The sequence below is a fragment of the Hylobates moloch genome, unplaced genomic scaffold (assembly GCF_009828535.3).
Source record: "Hylobates moloch isolate HMO894 unplaced genomic scaffold, HMol_V3 SCAFFOLD_19, whole genome shotgun sequence".
In the NCBI taxonomy this organism is placed as follows: domain Eukaryota; kingdom Metazoa; phylum Chordata; class Mammalia; order Primates; family Hylobatidae; genus Hylobates; species Hylobates moloch.
Window position 1 is genome coordinate 78,350,067 of NW_026652294.1, and position 20,280 is coordinate 78,370,346.

The 20,280-nt window shown below is 40.8% G+C and overlaps 1 protein-coding gene across 1 annotated transcript in view; it reads right to left on the bottom strand.

The window, feature by feature from the left end:
* DOCK8 (dedicator of cytokinesis 8) overlaps positions 1–20,280 on the bottom strand; it is a 237,257-nt gene that overhangs the window by 34,960 nt on the left and 182,017 nt on the right. The window contains exons 28-35 of the mRNA XM_058431159.1: positions 15,811–15,980; positions 12,552–12,691; positions 9,899–10,081; positions 9,405–9,534; positions 8,348–8,435; positions 3,500–3,596; positions 1,986–2,120; positions 635–787 (exon numbers count right to left, since the gene is read on the bottom strand). Of these exons, the coding sequence (XP_058287142.1) occupies positions 635–787; positions 1,986–2,120; positions 3,500–3,596; positions 8,348–8,435; positions 9,405–9,534; positions 9,899–10,081; positions 12,552–12,691; positions 15,811–15,980 (1,096 nt within the window). The remainder of the gene's footprint in view (positions 1–634; positions 788–1,985; positions 2,121–3,499; positions 3,597–8,347; positions 8,436–9,404; positions 9,535–9,898; positions 10,082–12,551; positions 12,692–15,810; positions 15,981–20,280) is intronic.

A 20,280-nucleotide genomic window follows, 5' to 3' on the forward strand; every position in this document is an offset into this window, starting at 1 on the left:
CAGGCTGGTCTTGAACCCCTGGCCTCATCTGATCTGCCTGCCTTGGCCTCCCAAAGTGCTGGGATCACAGACATGAGCCACTGCACCTGGTTATTTTATTTTATTATTTTTTTTTGAGATGGAGTCTCACTCTGTTGCCTAGGCTGGAGTGCAATGGGGCAATCTCGGCTCACTGTAGTATCTGCCTCTCAGGTTCAAGTGATTCTCCTGCCTCAGCCTCCCAAGTAGCTGGGATTACAGGCATGCGCCAACACATCTCGCTATTTTTGTATTTTGAGTAGAGATGGGATTTCACCATGTTGGCCAGGCTAGTCTTGAACTCCTGACTTCAAGTGATCCACCCACCTCAGCCTCCCAAAGTGCTGGGATTATAGCTGAAAGCCATCCTTCCTGGCCCCTGGCTGTTTATTTTAGAAACACACTGATAGAGACCACTGCATTTATCTGATGAATTCACTTTTAGATGCAAATTAAAATGGAAGCTGCTATCTATCCACACACTCAATTGTTTCTGTCTCACAGGACAGAAGTAAACTACAATATTGCAAAATTTCCTTAGGTTTCTTTCTCAGCTGATGCTTTGCATGAATTTTCTCTACTGATTCCAGGTCACGCAGCGGGTTTGAACTCTTACACTGGTGGCTCCAAAACTGAACCTCATGAGGAGGTAAAGGGTGGCACAGGCTTGGCTCCGGGTGACATCCATGCTGCTGCTGCAGTGGTGCAGGACTTGGTGACACAGGTCGAAACACTGCTCCACCTCCTCTTCGAAGAGTAAGTCTCCAAACTAGGAGAGACGTAAGGGGCCATTAGGCATCACTTGGCAGTTTGATACACTTTCTGGACCGTTGAAATACGCAAATGTCCATTTGGACAAGAAAAAGCCTAGAGGAGTTAATGCATTATCCCATAAAGATGATGAGCTATGCGAATCAGAAGACGGATTTAAGCAATGGAGTAGACTTGAGATTTAATAATGAACTGTCCAGCTAAGGTCAGAGCTGTGTTATTAACTGCACTGTGAGCCAGGTTGCATTCACTGGCGAAATCACAGCTATGATGGAAGTAAACCTGAGTTCCCTGGGTTCCTGGGAAATTACTGGGGATGAAGAAAGAGAAAACGGTCCTGATAAGGATGAGCAGAAGAATTTTACTTTTTAAATTTGAAAGATCCCATGTAGAAGGCACCAACTGAGATCTTCAATAAAGGGAAAAATAGGCTGGGCATGGGGGCTCACGCCTGTAATCCCAGCGCTTTGGGAGGCCGAGGCAGGTGGATCACTTGAGGCAGGAGTTCAAGACCAGCCTGGCCAACATGGTGAAACCCTGTCTGTACTAAAAATACAAAAATTAGCTGGGTGTGGTGGCACACGCCTATAATCCCAATACTCAGGATGCTGAGGCACGAGAATCGCTTGAACCCAGGTGGCAGAGGCTGCAGTGAGCTGAGATGGTACCACTGCACTCCAGCCTGGGTGATAGAGCGAGACTCAGTCTCAAAATAAATAAATAAATAAATAAAGGGAAAAATAATCTGCATGTTACCCCAGGATAATCCTCATTCCTCAGGCTGTGAGAAATTCATTTCTGACCTTCCTGGCATTTTATGGCATGACATTTTGTAAGACTAATGGGTGTCACATAGAGGATTTAATCTCACTCACTGGAGCTATTACAGAGAAAGAGTGAAACTGCCAAGTCACTCAGTTGATCTCTGTTCTCACGTCACAGACCTTCAGTGAAAGGCCATTTTAAACTTCTAGAGTTAGGTCCACATTTCAAGTAGGGGAGCCACTGCATTTCTCTCCATGGTGGCTTCCCACGGAATCAGGGCATCTGCTTTCTTCCTGGGAAGACTTAAAACCTTTACTGTGATGCCACTTAATATGCTCTGTGAGCTTTGGTCCACCTGAAGAGGGAAGTGTGAAGCTAGATGAGAATCTTACTCTTAATTAAGAGGAAGAAAACAAGCATTCCACGTTTACCTTGGCAATGAGAGCACGGAGTGTTGCAAAGCAGTGAGTCAGGTAGGTGGTACTCTGATCACAGTTCAGAGAATTCACCAGCACCCTCAGAACACCTCCCAGCAGGCTGTCTTTACAGTCCAGAGCCGAGCTCGCCTGGGGGAATGGAAGAACAGCATCATTGAATCCCTGCACTGTGCCAATGAACTGCATGTTCCTGATGATTAGCTCAGTAATGCTGATGTTCCATCTCCAGTGGTGAGTCTTAAGAGTTTGGTGAGCCACCATGGGTATCATCCATTAACCATGCGAACCAAAGACCTATTTCCAAATGGCTTTATTTCCACGCTCCCAATGAGTTTGGGATTTATATCTAATTCTGGGTTCCTAAATGAAGGTATAAGGCCCATCTCCCTCATCCTGGGTCATATCTTTCGGAAAGTTCTTTCTTTGTGTACAAGACATAGCTTTCCTTATGGGATTCAAAACACAATTGTGGGCTTCCCAGTGCAACAGGGGCTGCTTGGTGGCAGCAGTGTCTCTAAATAGAAGCTTGTTTATCACCTACAGAAGGACTAACAACACCAAGGATAATAACAAAAAGTTTCAGCTTTCTTTGAAAACTGCAAATATATTTGGGGGCTAGTATAGATATTTGGCACCTAATATTGTGCTATATAAAGATATGGTGAATGTGATACCAAGCATTTAAGTTATCAAAGATATTAAAGTTAACAAAAATACCACATACTTTTTGTGTTTATTTTTGTATGATGATTACTTTGATTTTAGACAATTTAAAAGTTAGAGAATTAAGATTTCATTGTGTTTCAACAATATGTCTTCTAGCCCTAAAAGCAATCCTGGACCTACTGTAATGAATGACTTCCCAAGGGAAACATGTAAGAACTCATTTTTCAGGGTAATTAAAAACTCATTATTACCTAGACAGCTTGAGAATTTGTGGAAATATCACATAGAAGATAAAATTAGTATGGTACAAAGTTCACAAAGCTATATTTTTCTACAGCAGGGATGGCAAATTTATGCTACAAATGACTCTCCTTAACAAATTTAAGTCCAAAGAACACATCATTTATCAAATTTAGCACTATTTTTACCTAGCCTAGTCACAATCATAGCTCCCATATCAGACAGTGACCATTATTCAACTGGAGTTGACCCATCAGAAAAAATCCTAGTTACCACTACTGTTGTAGATACTAAATGATAAACCCAACATCCGTATTATAAACTTGGTACATACTCACACAGATTTAACCAAGAGGGTCAGCTGGCCAAACACCTAACCCTCTCCAAGTAAGCCCAAAGTCAAAGAAGCCAGAAGAACGTTTGGTATCTCTGGAATTTATAAGGTAGACACAGTTGCAAATAGTAAACTTCTCAACTTCATTTTTTAAAAAAAGTTACTATGGGATGACACTTATGTCTTTCACAATTTTGCATCAAGAAGTCCTTATTCTAGTAAACATATTCATGGCCAACAGATCAGATTGGGTGTTTGTTTTCCTTACCTGGATAATGTTTTCCTGCATATCCAGGATGATTAAATGTGCTTCTGTAGCCAGATTGCCACTGATCAAGGCTTCTTGATCTAACTCTGCCTTTGTTCTAGGAAACAACAGGAGGTCAAATTAAAGCGCATGTCAAACCTGGCCAGGTTCCCATGATGGCAATCTATGCACCAAGGTGTAAAGAAATCTCCAGAATAGTCAACCTTGAAATGAAAACAGAGCAACCGGCCCTGAGTAACTAGAGTGCAGGTGCCTTCTGTGATTCATGTCTTGTTGAAACAACTGTCTAGGTAAGGTCCCCTGGTCATCCTCATCCCCACTATTATTAATAACGATGAGGACAATTATAAAAATAACACTATGGGTAGAGAAGCAGTTATTAGTTGCTGCTAGCAATTAAGCTCCCCTATCAGATTGTTGCCTAAAGCCTCAGGGCCATGGCTGTATTTCATGCATGAAAACCATTTCTAGATCTGAGTAAGGGGAAGCCCCTGCAATATGCGAGAGAGAGTGAGACTGGATGTGATGTGAACTTGGCAGTGATGAGGGTGGGTTAGGAAAGCGTGGAGCTTCAGAGCCAGGTCAGGGGAGAGTCAGCCTCTTAACTTCCCAAAGATCACGTTGAGGTTCCTCAGCCAACTGCGTGGGGTCTTTCGTCCTTTTCCATCGGGAAACAAGACTGTATTCCTTTAGGGCAGGTGATCTAATATCCTGCTGGACATTACTGGTCATTGCCCACTAGGGAATGGGAAATTGCCTGGTGCTCGCTCCTCTATTAGGTTTCACTTTAAGGAATCAGAATGGTTATTTTTGCTAGCCCTTCCATTCTTATGAAATCTAAGTGAAACTGTAAAGGGATATTTTGTATCATCATCCAAATCTAGTTGCAAGGAAAGGGAGGTATGAATAATTGACTTTACCAAGATGCCTCAGTAGCCAAGATGTTACCATGGGGTTGGGGTATCATTATATCAGCTCATATGTCTTGGACCAGGGTTACCACTTAGCTGTTCTTGAGTCCCATTAACCTAATAATGGGGGCATTGCAGCTGCTTATATACCACTGAGGACTCAAAAAATAAGTACTTCTGTGTGTTTTCCTTGTTTTCATGTTTAGGACAGGCTCTCTGGTCCCAAGCTACTTGACATTTTTTCTCATTCTCCAAGTGATAATATATGTGTAAAATAAATGAAATCTAAAAGTTTTTTTTGTTTTTTTTTTTTTCCTTAGAGACAGGGTCTTGCTCTATCACCCAGGCTAGAGTGCAGTGGCACTATCATAACTCACTGAAGCCTCAAACTCCTGGGCTCAAGTGATGCTCTGCCTCAGCCTCCTGAGTATCTGGGACCACTGGCATGAGCCATCAAATTTTTATATTGTGATAAAGTACACATAACATCAAATTTACCATTTTCACCTCATCATCCTTTTTTTTTTTTTTTTTTTTTGAGATGGAGTCTCCCTCTGTCGCCCAGGCTGGAGCGCAGTGGTGCAATCTCGGCTCACTGCAAGCTCCGCCTCCTGGGTTCATGCCATTCTCCTGCTTCAGCCTCCCGAGTAGCTGGGATTACAGGCGCCCACCACTACGCCCGGCTACTTTTTTGTATTTTTAGTAGAGACGGGGTTTCACTGCGTTAGCCAGTGTGGTCTCGATTCCCTGACCTCGTGATCCACTCGCCTCGGCCTCCCAAAGTGCTGGGATTACAGGTGTGAGCCACTGCGCCCAGGCCCTTATCATCCTTTTTAATTAATTGACTGCTAGTTTAGTTTTAAATTTAGAGCAATGCTGTCCAGTAGAAACAATGGGGGCCACATATGTCATTTTATATATTGTGGTAACCACATCAAAAAAATAAAGAAAAAGTGAAATTATTTTTAATATATTTTGTTTATCCTAAAAGATAAAAAATACTGTCTCCATGTAAGCAATATAAAAATTACTAGTGAAATATTTTACATTCTTTTATTCACAAGAAGCCTTCAAAATCTGGTGTGTATTTTTCACTTATCTTGATTTGTTATCTCAATTTGAGCTAGCCATATTTCAAGCATTTGATAGCCACATGTGGCTAATGGCTACTGTATTGGACAGCACAGATCTAGAGTGTCCTAATCTGTTTTTTCCCAAATTTTTGTATTGTGATAAAGTACACCTAACATAAAAATTTACCATCTTAGCCATTTGTAAGTATACAGTTCAGTAGTGTTAAGTACATTCATATTGTGCAACCATCACTACCACTAATCTGGTTTTTAAAAAGCTTTACCATCTGACCAGGCACAGTAGCTCACGCCTGTAATCCCACCACTTTGAGAGGTTAAAACAGGTGGATCACTTGAGCCCAGGAGTTTTAGACCAGACTGGGCAACGTGGTGAAACCTTGTCTCTACAAAAAATACAAAAAGTAACCAGCTGTGGTGGTACATACCTGTAGTCCCATCTACTTGGGAGGCTGAGGTGGGAGGATTGCTTGAGGCCAGGAGGGTAAGGCTGCAGTGAGCTGTGATTGTGCCACTGCACTCCAGCCTGGGCGACAGAGTGAGACCTTGTCTCAAAAAAAGAAAAGAAAAAAAAAAGAAAAAAAAGCTTACCATCTATTCCTTTAAAACAGTGGATTTGGTGGCAATAGAATCACCTGGGAAGTTTTACCAAATATTGATTTCTGGGTCCTGCTGGAGTTTCCAATTGAAGCAGTCTAGGGTGCAGCTGGGCACTGACAGGTTTCAAAGCTCCCCAGGTGATTCTAATGTGCAGCCTAAGTGGAAGGTCATTGCTCTAATAGAAACAGAGCCAAAATAATCAAAAAATGATGAGAAAGAGGGTGCAAGACACCATTATTATAATTATAAATTTTCCAGGTAGGTAGGTTGAACAGTTATAATTTTACTGTGGTTTTCCTTTAAAAAACAAAAGGCACAAAGCCCCTGAGAATTTGTAGATGTGAATCATTAGCTCTGATAACCAGCAGCCCACCACGAGGAGCAGGGCTGAGAACTAACCTAGAGCAAACTGGTAGGGCCATGCGTGGTTAGGACCAATAATGTACTGCTCCTGCAAGCAAAAGGGAAAGGTTTTCCGAAACACCAGTTCACACAGCCCAGGCAAAACAGGCCTACTTAGGGGTCTTCTCTTAATCTAGTAGAGTAGATGAGCTAAACCACCTAAGCTATTATGTAGCACCCACGGCATGCACATTTTGTAGTTGTTGTTCATTGCCCGAAGTAGAATGTATGGACTCTCAGATCCAAGTATTTTATAAATCAGTCCAGGGAATTTAGTGCAAGAATAACATACCCAAAGCAAATAGGCATGATAGCAACAACTGGGTTTCCAAGTCACATCTATAATAAAAACATACTTATTTCTTTAATGTTTTAAAATAAATGTGACTCCCAAAAGTCCCAGAAGTTAACCAGAATGATTCTTTCTTGCGGTAACAACAAAGATACTAACTCACATTTATTTACAAAACAGCATTGCTAATCAAGTCTGCCCCATACCCCCTTGGATGGGTGCTTCACCACCCATGGGGTATCCTATCTTGTCAACTGTGTGTCAGGGGTGATTTTAGCTCCACAACATTTTTCTCAGTGAACCCTGGGACTCATTAGGCTACCTGTGGCTAAACGGTATTGGAAACATGCTATCTAGTCAAACGTATATACTTTTAGCTTTCATATGTCTAAATTGTTGCATATATAGCAATACACATCAATATATCTATTCATCTATAGCATAGATCTCGATCCAAACAGGTTTTTTTATTCTTTCATTTCTTTACAATTTTTTCTGATAACTATATATATTATAATACACATCTACTGTAGGAAACACAGCAAAGTATAAAAGAGAAAACATCAATTACCGACATTCCCAGCACCCAAAGAAAACCACAGTTAATATTTTGGTAAATTTCCTTCCAGCCTTTAAAATATACATTGACTATATGTCATCAGAGATTTGAGGTTCTTTTTTGTTTGTTTGTTTTTGAGATGGAGTCTCACTCTGTCACCCAGGCAGGAGTGCAATGGCATGATCTCAGCTCACTGCAACCTCTGCCTCCTGGGTTCAAGCAATTCTTCCTCCTCAGCCTCCTGAGTAGCTGGGATTACAGGCACCTGCCATCATGCCCAGCTAATTTTTATATTTTTTGTAGAGATGGGGTTTCACCATGTTGGCCAGGCTGGTCTCGAACTACCGACCTCAGGTGATCCACCTACTTCAGCCTCCCAAAGTGCTGAGATTACAGGTGTGAGCCACTACGATACTTGAAAAACAAGCGTCTACCCTGCCTTTCTTCATTTAACATTATGTCATAAGCATTTCCCCATGTCATTAAAATGATTTTAAAACATTTTGATGGCAATCCAACTTTTAAATATATTTTTCTATTCTGGAGCATTTAGAATGTTTTCAGTTTTAAAAAACAACTTTAAGTAGCACTGACATAAATATCTCTGAATGTGTATCTTGTACACATTTCCAGAAAGGAAATATCGATATGAAAGTATATGGTCCTAGGCACCGTGTCCTGCTTAAATAGAGAAATATTTCCCTGCTACCCTCCCTGCAAAATCAGCTGCTTTTATTAAGCCATCTGAGGTTGCTAAAGAAATATTAGTTTTCTTTAAATGCTTATCAATGTGACAAATTTTAAAGAGCTGGAAACCACAACTCCCTATGCCTTTGATTATCCTGGGTCCCTGGATGTATTGTATTTACACAGATAATGATGTTTCGTTTTCTAACCCCTGGAAGGATGCAGTTGTTTCAGTAATACAAGTAGCCTGGGAAAAATAGTTTTGGACTTTAGGTAAAAGTAGCGGAAAGTTGCTGAGTGACTCACTTATCTAGCTTCTCATTAGCTTGCCGCCAATGTGTCTGCTCTTTCTTCCATCTCAAATTTTCATTTAGGCCTGGAAATCGGTCGTTCCCTAGGAGTTAAGAAATGCATGATAGGAATTTGATTAGCATGAAACCCTCCAAGATAACCAGAAGTTCATAACAAGCTCAACTGAGAGGCCTCAGCACCATTTCTCAGGCTAATTAGAGTCCATGCAGGTTGCTGGTGGGAGACAAAGTCGCCACGCCTATGTCCAAGTTGGCCCGCTCTTTGATTGATAGACTAGAATATAAGAAGAACCTCTGCCTTTCTGGAATGTCAGAGAGATGTTTCTCATGAGCAGAGGATTCCTGTGAAACTATGAGGGCTTACTGAATTACTGGGTAAGAAAGTATGGGTGTCAAATGAGGGTACCTGACCACCACTGAAAACTATGAGCTCCCTCCAAGTTCCCTGCCACTGTGGCCCTTCGAATACAATAAGCTGTCACTCTGCTTTACTTTGAGCATGGTGAATAAGACTGAGGGTACCTGGGGATTTCATTCTATTCGAGCTCAGCCTTTTTGAGATCATTCCTCCTGTGGGGAATCCTTGAATGACTGGGACACTCTGAAGCCATGTCAGGGAATTGGTTCCATTCTAATAGTGCCCTGAATGATCGAGAAGATGATCGTGGGCCCAGAACTGTTCAGTTTCTTGACCATGCTCCGGATAGACTAGCCAAATGTCACACAGAAAGGCCTCAGCCTCGAGGGAAACACCTTCCACCTCATCCACGACTGACATTCTTAGAGGTGACCTTTTACTATCAACAAGTTTTAATTAAAAGATGTCATTTGGTGCTGTTTTCGGGGCTCCTGTGATTGTAGAACAGTGCTTTCCCTCACAGGCACAGGGCTAACACAAATGTCACACACAGACTCCCAGAATCTGCTGTCTCTGACACTGCCGTAAATATCTCAAGAAAGTAACGGTGTCTAATCACGTTGGGAGGACATTCCTCCCCACAGACAGTGAAAAACTGCTTGACAGAGAGCAGGGAAGGGCCAGTTCAACACACCTGGAGCCCGGCGACGCATCATCTCCCCTCTGGCCCCTTCCCCACGGAGCAAAGCCTCTTCCAGCCGGGCCTTGACATCCCTTGACTTCTGCAGGACTTGGGTACTGACTTTGTCAGAACTCTGTTTTCCCTGGACAAGACAGAGGTAGGAGGACACGTCCTTCGGTGAGATCTCCGCTGATGTGGAGAGTTACCAAAACAGCACACTCCACAGTGCTGCCAGCCAAGCTGGACATGTGCTACGCTGAGATGCCCCTTTGGAACATCCTATGGCCAAAACTCTGTTAACAGAAATGGGGTTCTCTCTGCAGAAGGCAGAGATCCTTTCCCTGTGAAATGATCTTATCTATACCTACAAATGGGTTATGGATTTGAATACAGAAATGAGAAAAATTAATGATGCCTCCGTGGCCCAAACAAAGGGGATGAGTAACAAGACAGAACTACACCTGGGAGATAAGAGCTGGTATAAAGTTGTGCCACTCCAGACTTACCTTATACTCAAAACATAAGACACAGATGAAAAGTAGATCTAAAATCCTGTTGAGCTGCATTGATGGCAGGTCAGCAATCCACTTCCTAATGAGGCTCTGATCAGCATTTTTCATGATCCAGAGGAAGCAGATCATGAGGTTGCGAGTAGTGTCAGCGTTCAGCATGTTGTATTGCTTATAGGGCTGGAGGGAGGCAGATTGGGGGATGGAGGCCAGGGAAGAAGTCAAGCAACAGAAAAATTCAATGTGTTCTCTTAAAATACCATGACTGTACTTCATTGCTAAGCTGGAGATCTGTTTCCAGTAGCCCTGCCTTCCCTAGGCAGGGGAAGCTGTGTTCTTTGAGTAGGGCTACTCAGCACAGAGGCTCACCTGGGGCAGTATTTGAGCTAGGCTTTCAGCCACGTATCTGAGTACCTCTGTCTTAGGAGCAGTGTGGCCTGGTGATCAGCCCGGGGCCTTGATCATGCATGCTGCAATCCCAGTGATACAAAGGGGCTTTCATGCTGCTAAGATCTCCAAGTATTTCTCCTTCGTGCTGGACAGCAGAGGGTTAGACTTACAGGGGAGAAGGAAACTGGCTGCGTGCCATGAATAACCTTCCTGTTCAAGATTTAGCTTCTTTGTTACATAGTGCAAAGTATAACATAAGGGTCATGAACTGCTCAGCAAATTAATCAAATCCATGTTTGTGGAGTTCTCTGTAATGGAAGTTTAACCATAATTTATGTTTGCCTGGGGCTGGGGTGTGGGGATTCAGGCTATTTACTTTAATATTTTGGCCACAAGTATTCATTTTAAAGTGCTGAGCACACTCTCTGTTACTCATCTCATCAACACAAACAACAATAATGAGGCTGCACCCTTGGTTCATGCAGCGTAGCTAATATCCAGTGGAATGTAGTGGTGAAATTGCAGTGAGGAATTTGTGGGTATGGGAGGGAAATGTTAGTTTTGGATGGAAATAATAGAGGTTATAAAGCAACTTTAACTTTAGTTATTCTGAGTTTGTTGACAAGAATAAAGGAAATCTTGAGACACAACCTCACAAGGACTATGTTCTAACAGGTGAACTTTGGGCTTTTGAGTTTTTCCCTTAGAGGCAAATAATGTGAAAGGCATATACCACCTCGAGCAGCTAACTGTGGTAAGATGGATATTAGCAAGGTCGAGGAGGTCATGAAACACAATATTTCTCCAACAGTAAGACCAGTGATGTCAAATCTCAAATGTCTTTTCTCTGTCTCATCTTCCTGCCTCACTGTCCCCCCAGTCCTCATGGGGATGGGGCTTGCTAAGTGCTGGAAGGAAGAGAAGACAGTCATTCATTAAGAAGAGTTAGGGCCGGGCGTGGTGGCTCACGCTTGTAATCCCAGCACTTTGAGAGGCCGAGGCGGGCAGATCAGGAGGTCAGGAGATCGAGACCACGGTGAAACCCCGTCTCTACTAAAAATACAAAAAATTAGCCGGGCGTGGTGGCGGGCGCCTGTAGTCCCAGCTACTCGGGAGGCTGAGGCAGGAGAATGGCGTGAACCCGGGAGGCGGAGCTTGCAGTGAGCCGAGACTGCGCCACTGCACTCCAGCCTGGGCGACAGAGCGAGACTCCGTCTCAAAAAAAAAAAAAAAAAGAAGAGTTAGGTCAGGATGCTGCCTTCTCACGGGAGAAGCAAGTGAAATTCTCTGCACATCTATACCCTACCTTGAAATGTGAAAGTAAATGACATTGGAGGATGCGGTGCTGTCTTCACAAGGGATAGTCAGAGCTCATCGACGAACAGAGATGAATCCCACCTCAGCTGAATCAGAGGATACATTCCCAGAGGAGCCCATCTTTAAGCCCACAGAATCCATGCAAAAGGACAGAGCCAAACAACCCTCCTTAGGCTCCCTGGGGTCCTAGAAAAGCTGCAGTCTTTTGCTTAAGAAGCCCTTACACTAAGCTACCAGCCTCCTTCAGTCTTTTTTTTTGGAGGCGTAACACAGCATGAATTCCACACACATAGACTGAACACAGCCTAAGCCTCCACCCTCAGGGAGCCCTGGTTTGATCTCCTTTGCAACGATTTCACATTTCCCAAGTTTTCCTCTTTTCTGGTTTCTTGAACTTGAACTCAGCACCACTGGGACTGCCTGAATTTGATCTGCACATCTCTTGCTGTTGCCAGAACCCTTTCTGACTTGTGTGCACCTCAGCTGCCAGCCTCACAATGACTCTTTCCAGCAAAATGAGGCGGAAAGCATCAATGCCTGCTCTAAGCTGAGTTTTCCCATCAGAAGATGACAGAAGAGGCTGGGCACAGTGGCTCACGCCTGTAATCCCCGCACTTTGGGAGGCTGAGGTGGATGTACCATCTGAGGTTGGGAGTTTGAGACCAGCCTGGCCAACATGGCGAAACCCCGCCTCTACTAAAAGATACAAAAAAAAAATTAGCCAGGTGTGGTGGTGCATGCCTGTAATCCTAGCTAATCAGGAGGCCGAGGCATGAAGAAGCCCGGAGGCGGAGGGTGCAGTGAACTGAGGTTGCGCCACTGCACTCCAGCCTGTGCAACAGAGTGAGACTCTGTCTCAAACAACAACAACAACAAAAAAAACAAAACAGATAACAGAAGACATGAGATGAAAAATCAACCAGACACATGTGCACCAACATACCAAGGAAGACAGCACTATTCCACTCGTTTTCAAATTGAAATTATTCCCTGCTATGGCCAGAGCCACATTCTGGTTAATGGCACCAGCTCCTTCTTGTTCTTCATCCGAGCCGCTGGTGCGGTATCTGCGAGTATCTGCAACTGCATTGAAAACATTGTTTGTGATGTCAAGTCAAACATGACATTTCCCTATGTCCCCTACCCAATAAGAGACTGATACTTCCTAGTCACTGAAGTCAGCACAGTAATTTTAAGCCTGATGTTTAGCATTATGTATCTGCTATCATCTATAGGAAAACACAGCAGGGTAAGAAAAGAAACAACGTCTAGCACAAGATTGGGCTAGAAATTAATTTTTCAAATTGTGTGATCAAAAAGTTTTCAAAACATCCATAATAGTTTCCTGTAACATAATTTTTTAAACTTTATTCTCTATTCTAATCATTGACATTATTTTAAATAATGACCAAATAGAAGAAGCCTACAATTAGAGAATGAAGCAAGTACCTTGTATAGAATAAAAAGCTATTATCACAAGTTCAGCAATAATTTGTTATATTTCAAATGTTTAAAGTGAATGTCAATTTATTGTATCTATGTAATATAGACATACCCATATTTATAAATAGGTCTAGATGTATGCAAGCCAAAAAAAGGATAAACCATTTAAAAGTCTGGTTTTTAAGAATGCTACCAAGTACACAATCAAAAACTATTAATATTTCAAGCAGGTCTGGGGAAAGTGTGGTAAAACATTCACAACTGATTGATTCACTCATGTTTTACTAAAAACTCATGTTTTTCTAGACCTGTTGACATTACAGCCATCTGGGCCTGCAATTATTTAGAAAAATTTGAGTGTAAACAACATTTCTTCCACTGAAGTTGTGAAAACAAAACCCAGTTCTTCTTATTTATTTGTTTGTTTATTTATTTATTTATTTTTAGACAAAGTCTCACACTATTATCCAGGCTGGAGTGCAGTGGCGCCATCTCCCCTCCATCCTCCTACCTCAGCCTCCTGAGTAGCTGGGATTACAGGTGTGCCACCACGCCTGGCTAACTTTTGTATTTTTAGTGGAGACAGGGTTTCGCCATGTTGGCCAGGCTGGTCTCGAACCCCTGGCCTCAAGTGATCTGTCCGCCCTGGCCTCCCAAAGCGCTGGGATTACAGGGGCTTGTAAGCCAGCACACTGAGCCAAAACCCAATTTTTAGAAATACTTATTAAGGCCACTGGGATTTTAAACAAACGGCTAAATAAACAGCACATGGAAATTATGCAAGACCTGATAACATTATCACAACTAACATAGAGATACATTCTTATTTCCCCTTAATTGCCATAGGGTTATAGTTACAAGAAAAAGGGGGAAAGACACAAACATGTGCTGTGCAAAATGCTTTTACAGAAGTTCTCTAGTTTCATCTTTATCGTAACCCTAAAAGGTAGGCATCGTTATCACATTATTACAGTTTACAGAGGAAAGGAAGGCATGGAAAAGTTGAGCCTTTCAAAGGTCACTTAGATTAACAAATGGGGCTAGAAACTGAATTCAGATGCATCTTTTTGAAAGACTATATTCTTATGAGTTTATCAACCTAAAGATTCCATATTTAATAGATGTACTATGTAACCTATAATAATAAAATACTTTTCACTGTTTTCTCTCATCAGCTACATCATGATCATAAAGTTCAATGCATATACAAAGAAGTCTTTGAGGTTTAAAAGGCTTGGAGACCAAATGTTGAAAAGTTCTGATTCCGAGTCACTGATATGGAATATTCTAATTGACAAGAAAACTTTGGAGAATGTGTGCTGAAGTGGTTCCTGGCTTTGGGAACAAGCAAGCTCTTGAAATGGAACTTTTTAAAAACTTTCCAGCAAGGATTCTCAAAATGGGCTACAAGTCACATGGCAGGCTCTGCATTATGTCTGTAAATGTTAAAAACAACTCCGTTTTCAATTCCCCGCAATCAGGAGCTACTAGAGGAAGCTGCTGACCTCATGGTGCTGCTTGCTCAGCCCTGTGTGCTGAGTTTGTTTCTATCTTTTCCTTGCACTCTGGCCCTAACAGAACTCTACAAACCCTAACCCCTGTCTCAACCTTTCTCTTCTGAGTTACCCCATTAGCAGTTTGCTGGAGGATTTTTTTCAAGAAAGGAGAGAATTACTTCCACAGGAATACTTGCTTTTCATTTTATGATTTGTATGAATTAAAGACTATAGGCGTTTGGTCCCATTTTCATGAACTAAATGCTTGTCACCGTAATAATATTATAAATAATTTAGTCACACACGACACTTTCCATTTGGAGGAGGTGGGAAAACCTGGATGGTTCCAAGATTTCAAGGATGACTGCCTGTAAAGATGCAGGCTCAGGGAAGCATTCCCCAGATCCCAGCACCCTTCAGCTGCCAAGAGAGCAGTATGGACATTTCCAAAACTTCCCTTGAGCTGCAGGAAAAGCAAGAACTACTCTGACGGGACAGGAATTGTGTGTGTGTGTGTGTGTGTGCGCGTGTGTGCGCGCGCACACGCACACACACGTACGCTGTGGAGAGGGTAGGCCAATGGACTGCCTTTCTCAGGTCAACATAAGAAGTTCTTCTATTTGGGAGGATTTTCTTTCCTCTACATTCCTTAATCCACAATGTAATTTGTAAACAGATTCAGGGGTTTCACAAAACCCCTTTAAGACAACTTATCCTTTCCTCTTGTTGCTAATCTAGACACATTAACCTCAAAATTAGCCACTTAGTGCCAAGGGCAATATTTCTCCGCTATGATAGAATTTTCTAATATTGACATATGCGACGATTTTTTTTTTGCGTGGAACAATTATTTGGGTTCATTCGAGACCGCTTTTTGCTTACATATTCATAAAAGGGAAGGAATACCTTCCCTTATTTCAAGGTGTTAGAGCATGATCTCCAAAGGGAGTAATGTTGTTATTATTTCATCCTTTGTGGTGTATGGTTTATAAAGTTCATCCCATAGTAGCAGATCAATGAATGAATAAATGAATGAAGGAAGAAACAAGTAAATAATTTCTAAACAAAAAGCACATATGGGGCTATACGCCTTTTCCTTTTTTAACTGATTGAGGCCTGTGTTAAAGAGGTTTGGAGACCATTTTTGTGAAGAATTGCTCATATGAACATATCAGCACTGGAACAAATGAGAGAGATCTCATTCGGATGGGGCATTTGGCAGGGCCCCCATCAATCCAAGAAAGAAAACAGAAGGGCTATTACCTGTAAAGTCACAGAGCTGTGGCAAAGCATCCAGAATGATGCCAACTAAAGGCAGGTAAAAGGCAGCGATTTTGACCTTCACCTCTGGTTTGACACAGCGTGGGTCCAGGTCGTGAGAACTTAGCAGGCTGTGGATGGCACTGACAGCTTTCCTTTGTACTTTGCTGATTCTGTTGGCACAACACAGGAATCAAGAGATTATGGTGAAAGGAAATTGACTAAAGAGCTCTTAAACAGTCAAGAGTGATCAAAATGCTCCTAAGCAATGAGGTGACTGTGAAAACCAAGCAATATAGGATAGAACTATATAGAATCCAGAAACAGACTGCCTGTGTTCTAACCCTGGGTCTGCTGTTTACTATGATGTTTTCAAGTTTATCATATTGTAGCATCAGTACTTCATTCCTTTTTATTGCTAAATAATATTCCATTGGTGAATTTTATCCATTCATCAACTGATAAAATGACTATTATGATTATGAATCTGCTAAATTGTGTACATTTTTTATTTTTTTCTTGGTACATACCTCATACATTGGTGGCTTGCCACCACACCTGGCTAATTTTTGTATTTTTAGTAGAGACAGGGTATCACCATCTTGGCCAGGCTGGTCTCAAACTCCTGGCCTCAAATGATCTGCCCGCCTCAGCATCCCAAAGTGCTGAGATTATAGGCGTGAGCCACCGCGCGCCCAGCCTGTTTAATTTTTAGAGGAATCAGCCAGTTGTTTTCAATGGTGGCTGCACAATTTTACATTCCCACCAGCAGTGTCTGAAGGCTCCATTTTATTCTTGCCAACACTTTATTACCTGTCTTTTTTATTATATCCATCTTCGTGGGTATCAAGCGGTATTTAATTGTGATTTTAATATGCATTTCCCTGATGGCTAATGATGCTGAACATCTTCATGGTCTTATGGCCGTATCTTCTTTGGAGAAATGTCTATTCTGATGTTTTGCCTTTTAAAAAACTGAGTTATTTGTCTTTTTATTACTGAGTTGTAAGATTTTAAAATGTATATCCCAGATACAAGTCCCTTATTAGGTTTTTGATTTGCAAATATTTTCTCCCATTTTGTGGGTTGCCTTTTCATTTTTTTGATGGTGTCCTATAAATCACAAAAGTTTTAATTTTACTGAGGTCCAGTTATCTATTTTTTTCTTGTTACTCATACTTTTGAGTGTGTCATATCTAACAAACCATTGCCTTTTCTAAGTCTATGATGATTACCTCTATAATTTTATGTAACAATTTTATAGTTTTAGGTCTTAGATTTAGGTGTTTGATCTATTTAGTTAATTTTTGGATATAGTGTAATATAGGGTCCAACTTCATTCTTTTGAATGTGGATATCCAGTTGTCCCAACACCATTTATTGAAAATTCTATTTTCCCCCATTGAATTGTTTTGGCACTCTTGTCAAAAATCAATTGACTATAAATATGAAGATTTATTTTTGGACTCTTAATTTCATTGATCTATATGTCTATCATATGTCAGAATCCCATAGTCTTGACTACTTTGCTTTGTAGTAAGTTTTGAAATTGGGAAGTGTGAGTCCTCCAATTTTGTTCTTGTTTTTCAAGGTTGTTTTGGCTATACTGGGTCCCTTGAATTTCCAAACGAATTTTAGGATCAGTTTGCTAATTTCTGCCAAAAAAAAAAAAAAAAAGCAAGCTAGAATTCTGAGAAGAACTGCACTTAATCTATCGCTCAATTTAGGGAGTATTGCTATTTTAACAATATTAAGTCTTCTGATTCATGAACATACGATATCCTCTATTTATTTATATCTTTATTTCTTTCAACAGTGTTTTGTCATTTTTAGTGTATAACTCTTGTATTTCTTTTGTTATATTTATTCCTAAATATTTTTTCTTCGTGATGCTATTTTATATGAAATTGTTTTCTTAATTTCATTTTCAGATTGCTCATCATAAGTGTATAGAAACACAATCGATTCTTGTATGTTGATGTTACACCATGCAACCCTGCTAAATTCATTTATTAGTTGTAATGGAGTTTTTCGTGGATTCCTTATCGTTTTCTATAAACAAGATTATGCCACCTATGAATAGAGGTAGTTTTTTTTTTTTTTTTGAGACAGGGTCTTACTCTGTGGCCCAGGCTGGAGTGCAGTGGCGTGATCTCAGCTCACTACAACCTCCGCTTTCTGGGATCAAGCAATTCTCCAGCCTCAACCTCCCAAGTAGCTGGGACTACAGGCACAAGCCACCAATGCCCAGCTAATTATTGTATTTTTTGTAGAGATGGGGTTTCGCCATGTTGCTCAGGCTGTTCTCAGTCTCCTGGGCTCAAGGCAATCTGTCCACTTTGGCCTCCCAAAGTGCTGGGATTACAGGTGTGAGCCACCACGCTCGGCCTAAATGTCTTTTGTTTTGATTTTTTTTTTTTGCCTAATTGCCCTAGATAGAACTCCTAATATGTTGAATAGAAGTGGCAAGGGTAGACATTTTTGTCTTGTTCCTAATCTTAGGGATAAAGCATTCCGTTTTTCACTAATAAGTGTCGCATTAGCTGTGGATTTTTCATAGAGGCCCTTAAGCCAAGTTGAGGAAGTTCTCTTATTTCCTAAAAGCTTTGTCGAGTGTTTTTATCGGGAAGGGTTATTAGATTTTATTAAATGCTTTTCTTTGCATCTGCTAAGATGATTGTATGGGTTTTGTCCTTTATTGTATTAATATGGTACAACAATTGATTTTCAGATATGAAACCTATCTTGCATTCCTGAGATAAATCCTACTTAGCCATGGAGTATAATCCTTTTGATATGTTGTTGGATCAGTTTGCTAGTGTTTGTTGAGGGTCTTACATCTATATTCATCAGACACTGGCCTGTAGTTTTCTCATGACGTCTTTGTCTGGTTTAGTATAGGGTAATGCTAGCTTCATAGAACAAGTTGGGAAGTATTCCACCTCTTCTATTCCTTGGAAGAGAAGACTAGAAGTTGGTAAAAAATTAGAATTAATTCTTTTAAAAATATTTGGTAGAATTCATCAGTAAAGCCCCCAGGTTTGAGCTTTTATTGTGGGAACTTTTAAATTTTAAAATTTATTATTATTATTATTATTATTTGTGATGGAGTTTTGCTCTTGTTGCCTAGGCTGGAGTGCATTGGCATGATCTTGGCTCACTGCAACCTCTGCCTTCCAGTCTCAAATGATTCTTCTGCCTCAGCCTCCCGAGTAGATGGGATTACAGGTTCCTGCCACCACACCTAGCTAATTTTTGTATTTTTAGTAGAGACGGGGTTTCATCACCTTGGCCAGGCTGGTCTTGAACTCTTGACCTCAGGTGATCCACTCGCCTTGGTCTCCCAAAGTGCTGGGATTACAGGCATGAGCCACCGCGCCCAGCCTAAGTTTTTAATTTGTGTGGGTACATAGTAGGTGTATGTGGGAAGTTTGATTACTAACTCAGTCTCTTTACTTCTGTGGGTCTATCTGGATTTTCTGTCTCTTCTTGGAGTCATTTTTAGTACTTTATACCTTTTAAGGAATTTATCCATTTAATCTGGGTTATCAATTTGATGGCTTTCAATTGTTCATAATATTCTTTTATAATCCTTTTTATTTCTGTAAGGTCTGTTGTGATATGATTTGTTGAATAAATTATGATTTTAGTAATTGTGTCTTCTTCCTTTTTTCTTGGTCAGTTCAGCTAAAGATTGGTGAATTTTGTTGCTCTTTTCAAATAACAAGCTTTTCATCTTACGGATTTCCACGATTGTTTTCTATTCTTTATTTCATTTATGTTGGCTATCACCTTTGTTATTCCCTGCCATCTTCCTGCTTTCAATTGTTTGCTCTTCTTTTCCTAGCTCAGAGTATATTATTTTGACATTTTGTTAAGACCATGTATACATATTTATTAAACTATTGAAGAACAGTATATTAAAATAAAAAATAGGCTGTATTTATACCCCCAAAGAAATGAGTTCTAACGTCCACCCAAAACCATGCACAGGCATGTTCACGGCAGCTGTTTTCATAATACCCAATACCCACAAACAGAAAGCAGCCCAAATGCCAATTTACAGAAGAGAAATTATAGTAGACAAAGGAATATGACATACAGTTGAAAAAAAATGAATACTGACACATGTGACCACACTGAAGGATGTCACAGTCACAACATTCAGCAAAGGACTATGAAATTCAATAACAGGCAATATTAATTTCTGATAATAAGAGTCAGAATAGTGGTTACTTGAGGGGGGCCTGTAACTGAGAGAGGATAATGGAATATTATATTTTTTATCTGACTGGTGGTTACTCAAATATATTCACAGGAAATATTAATTGCACTTTACACTTAGGATTTGGGTCCTTTATATCAATTATACTATAATAAAAAGTAAATAAAATATAGAGTGGAGTATCTGGAACCTAGTCATAGATGTTCAATTTTAAAAATATACATTTTGCCACAATAAACATACGTGTG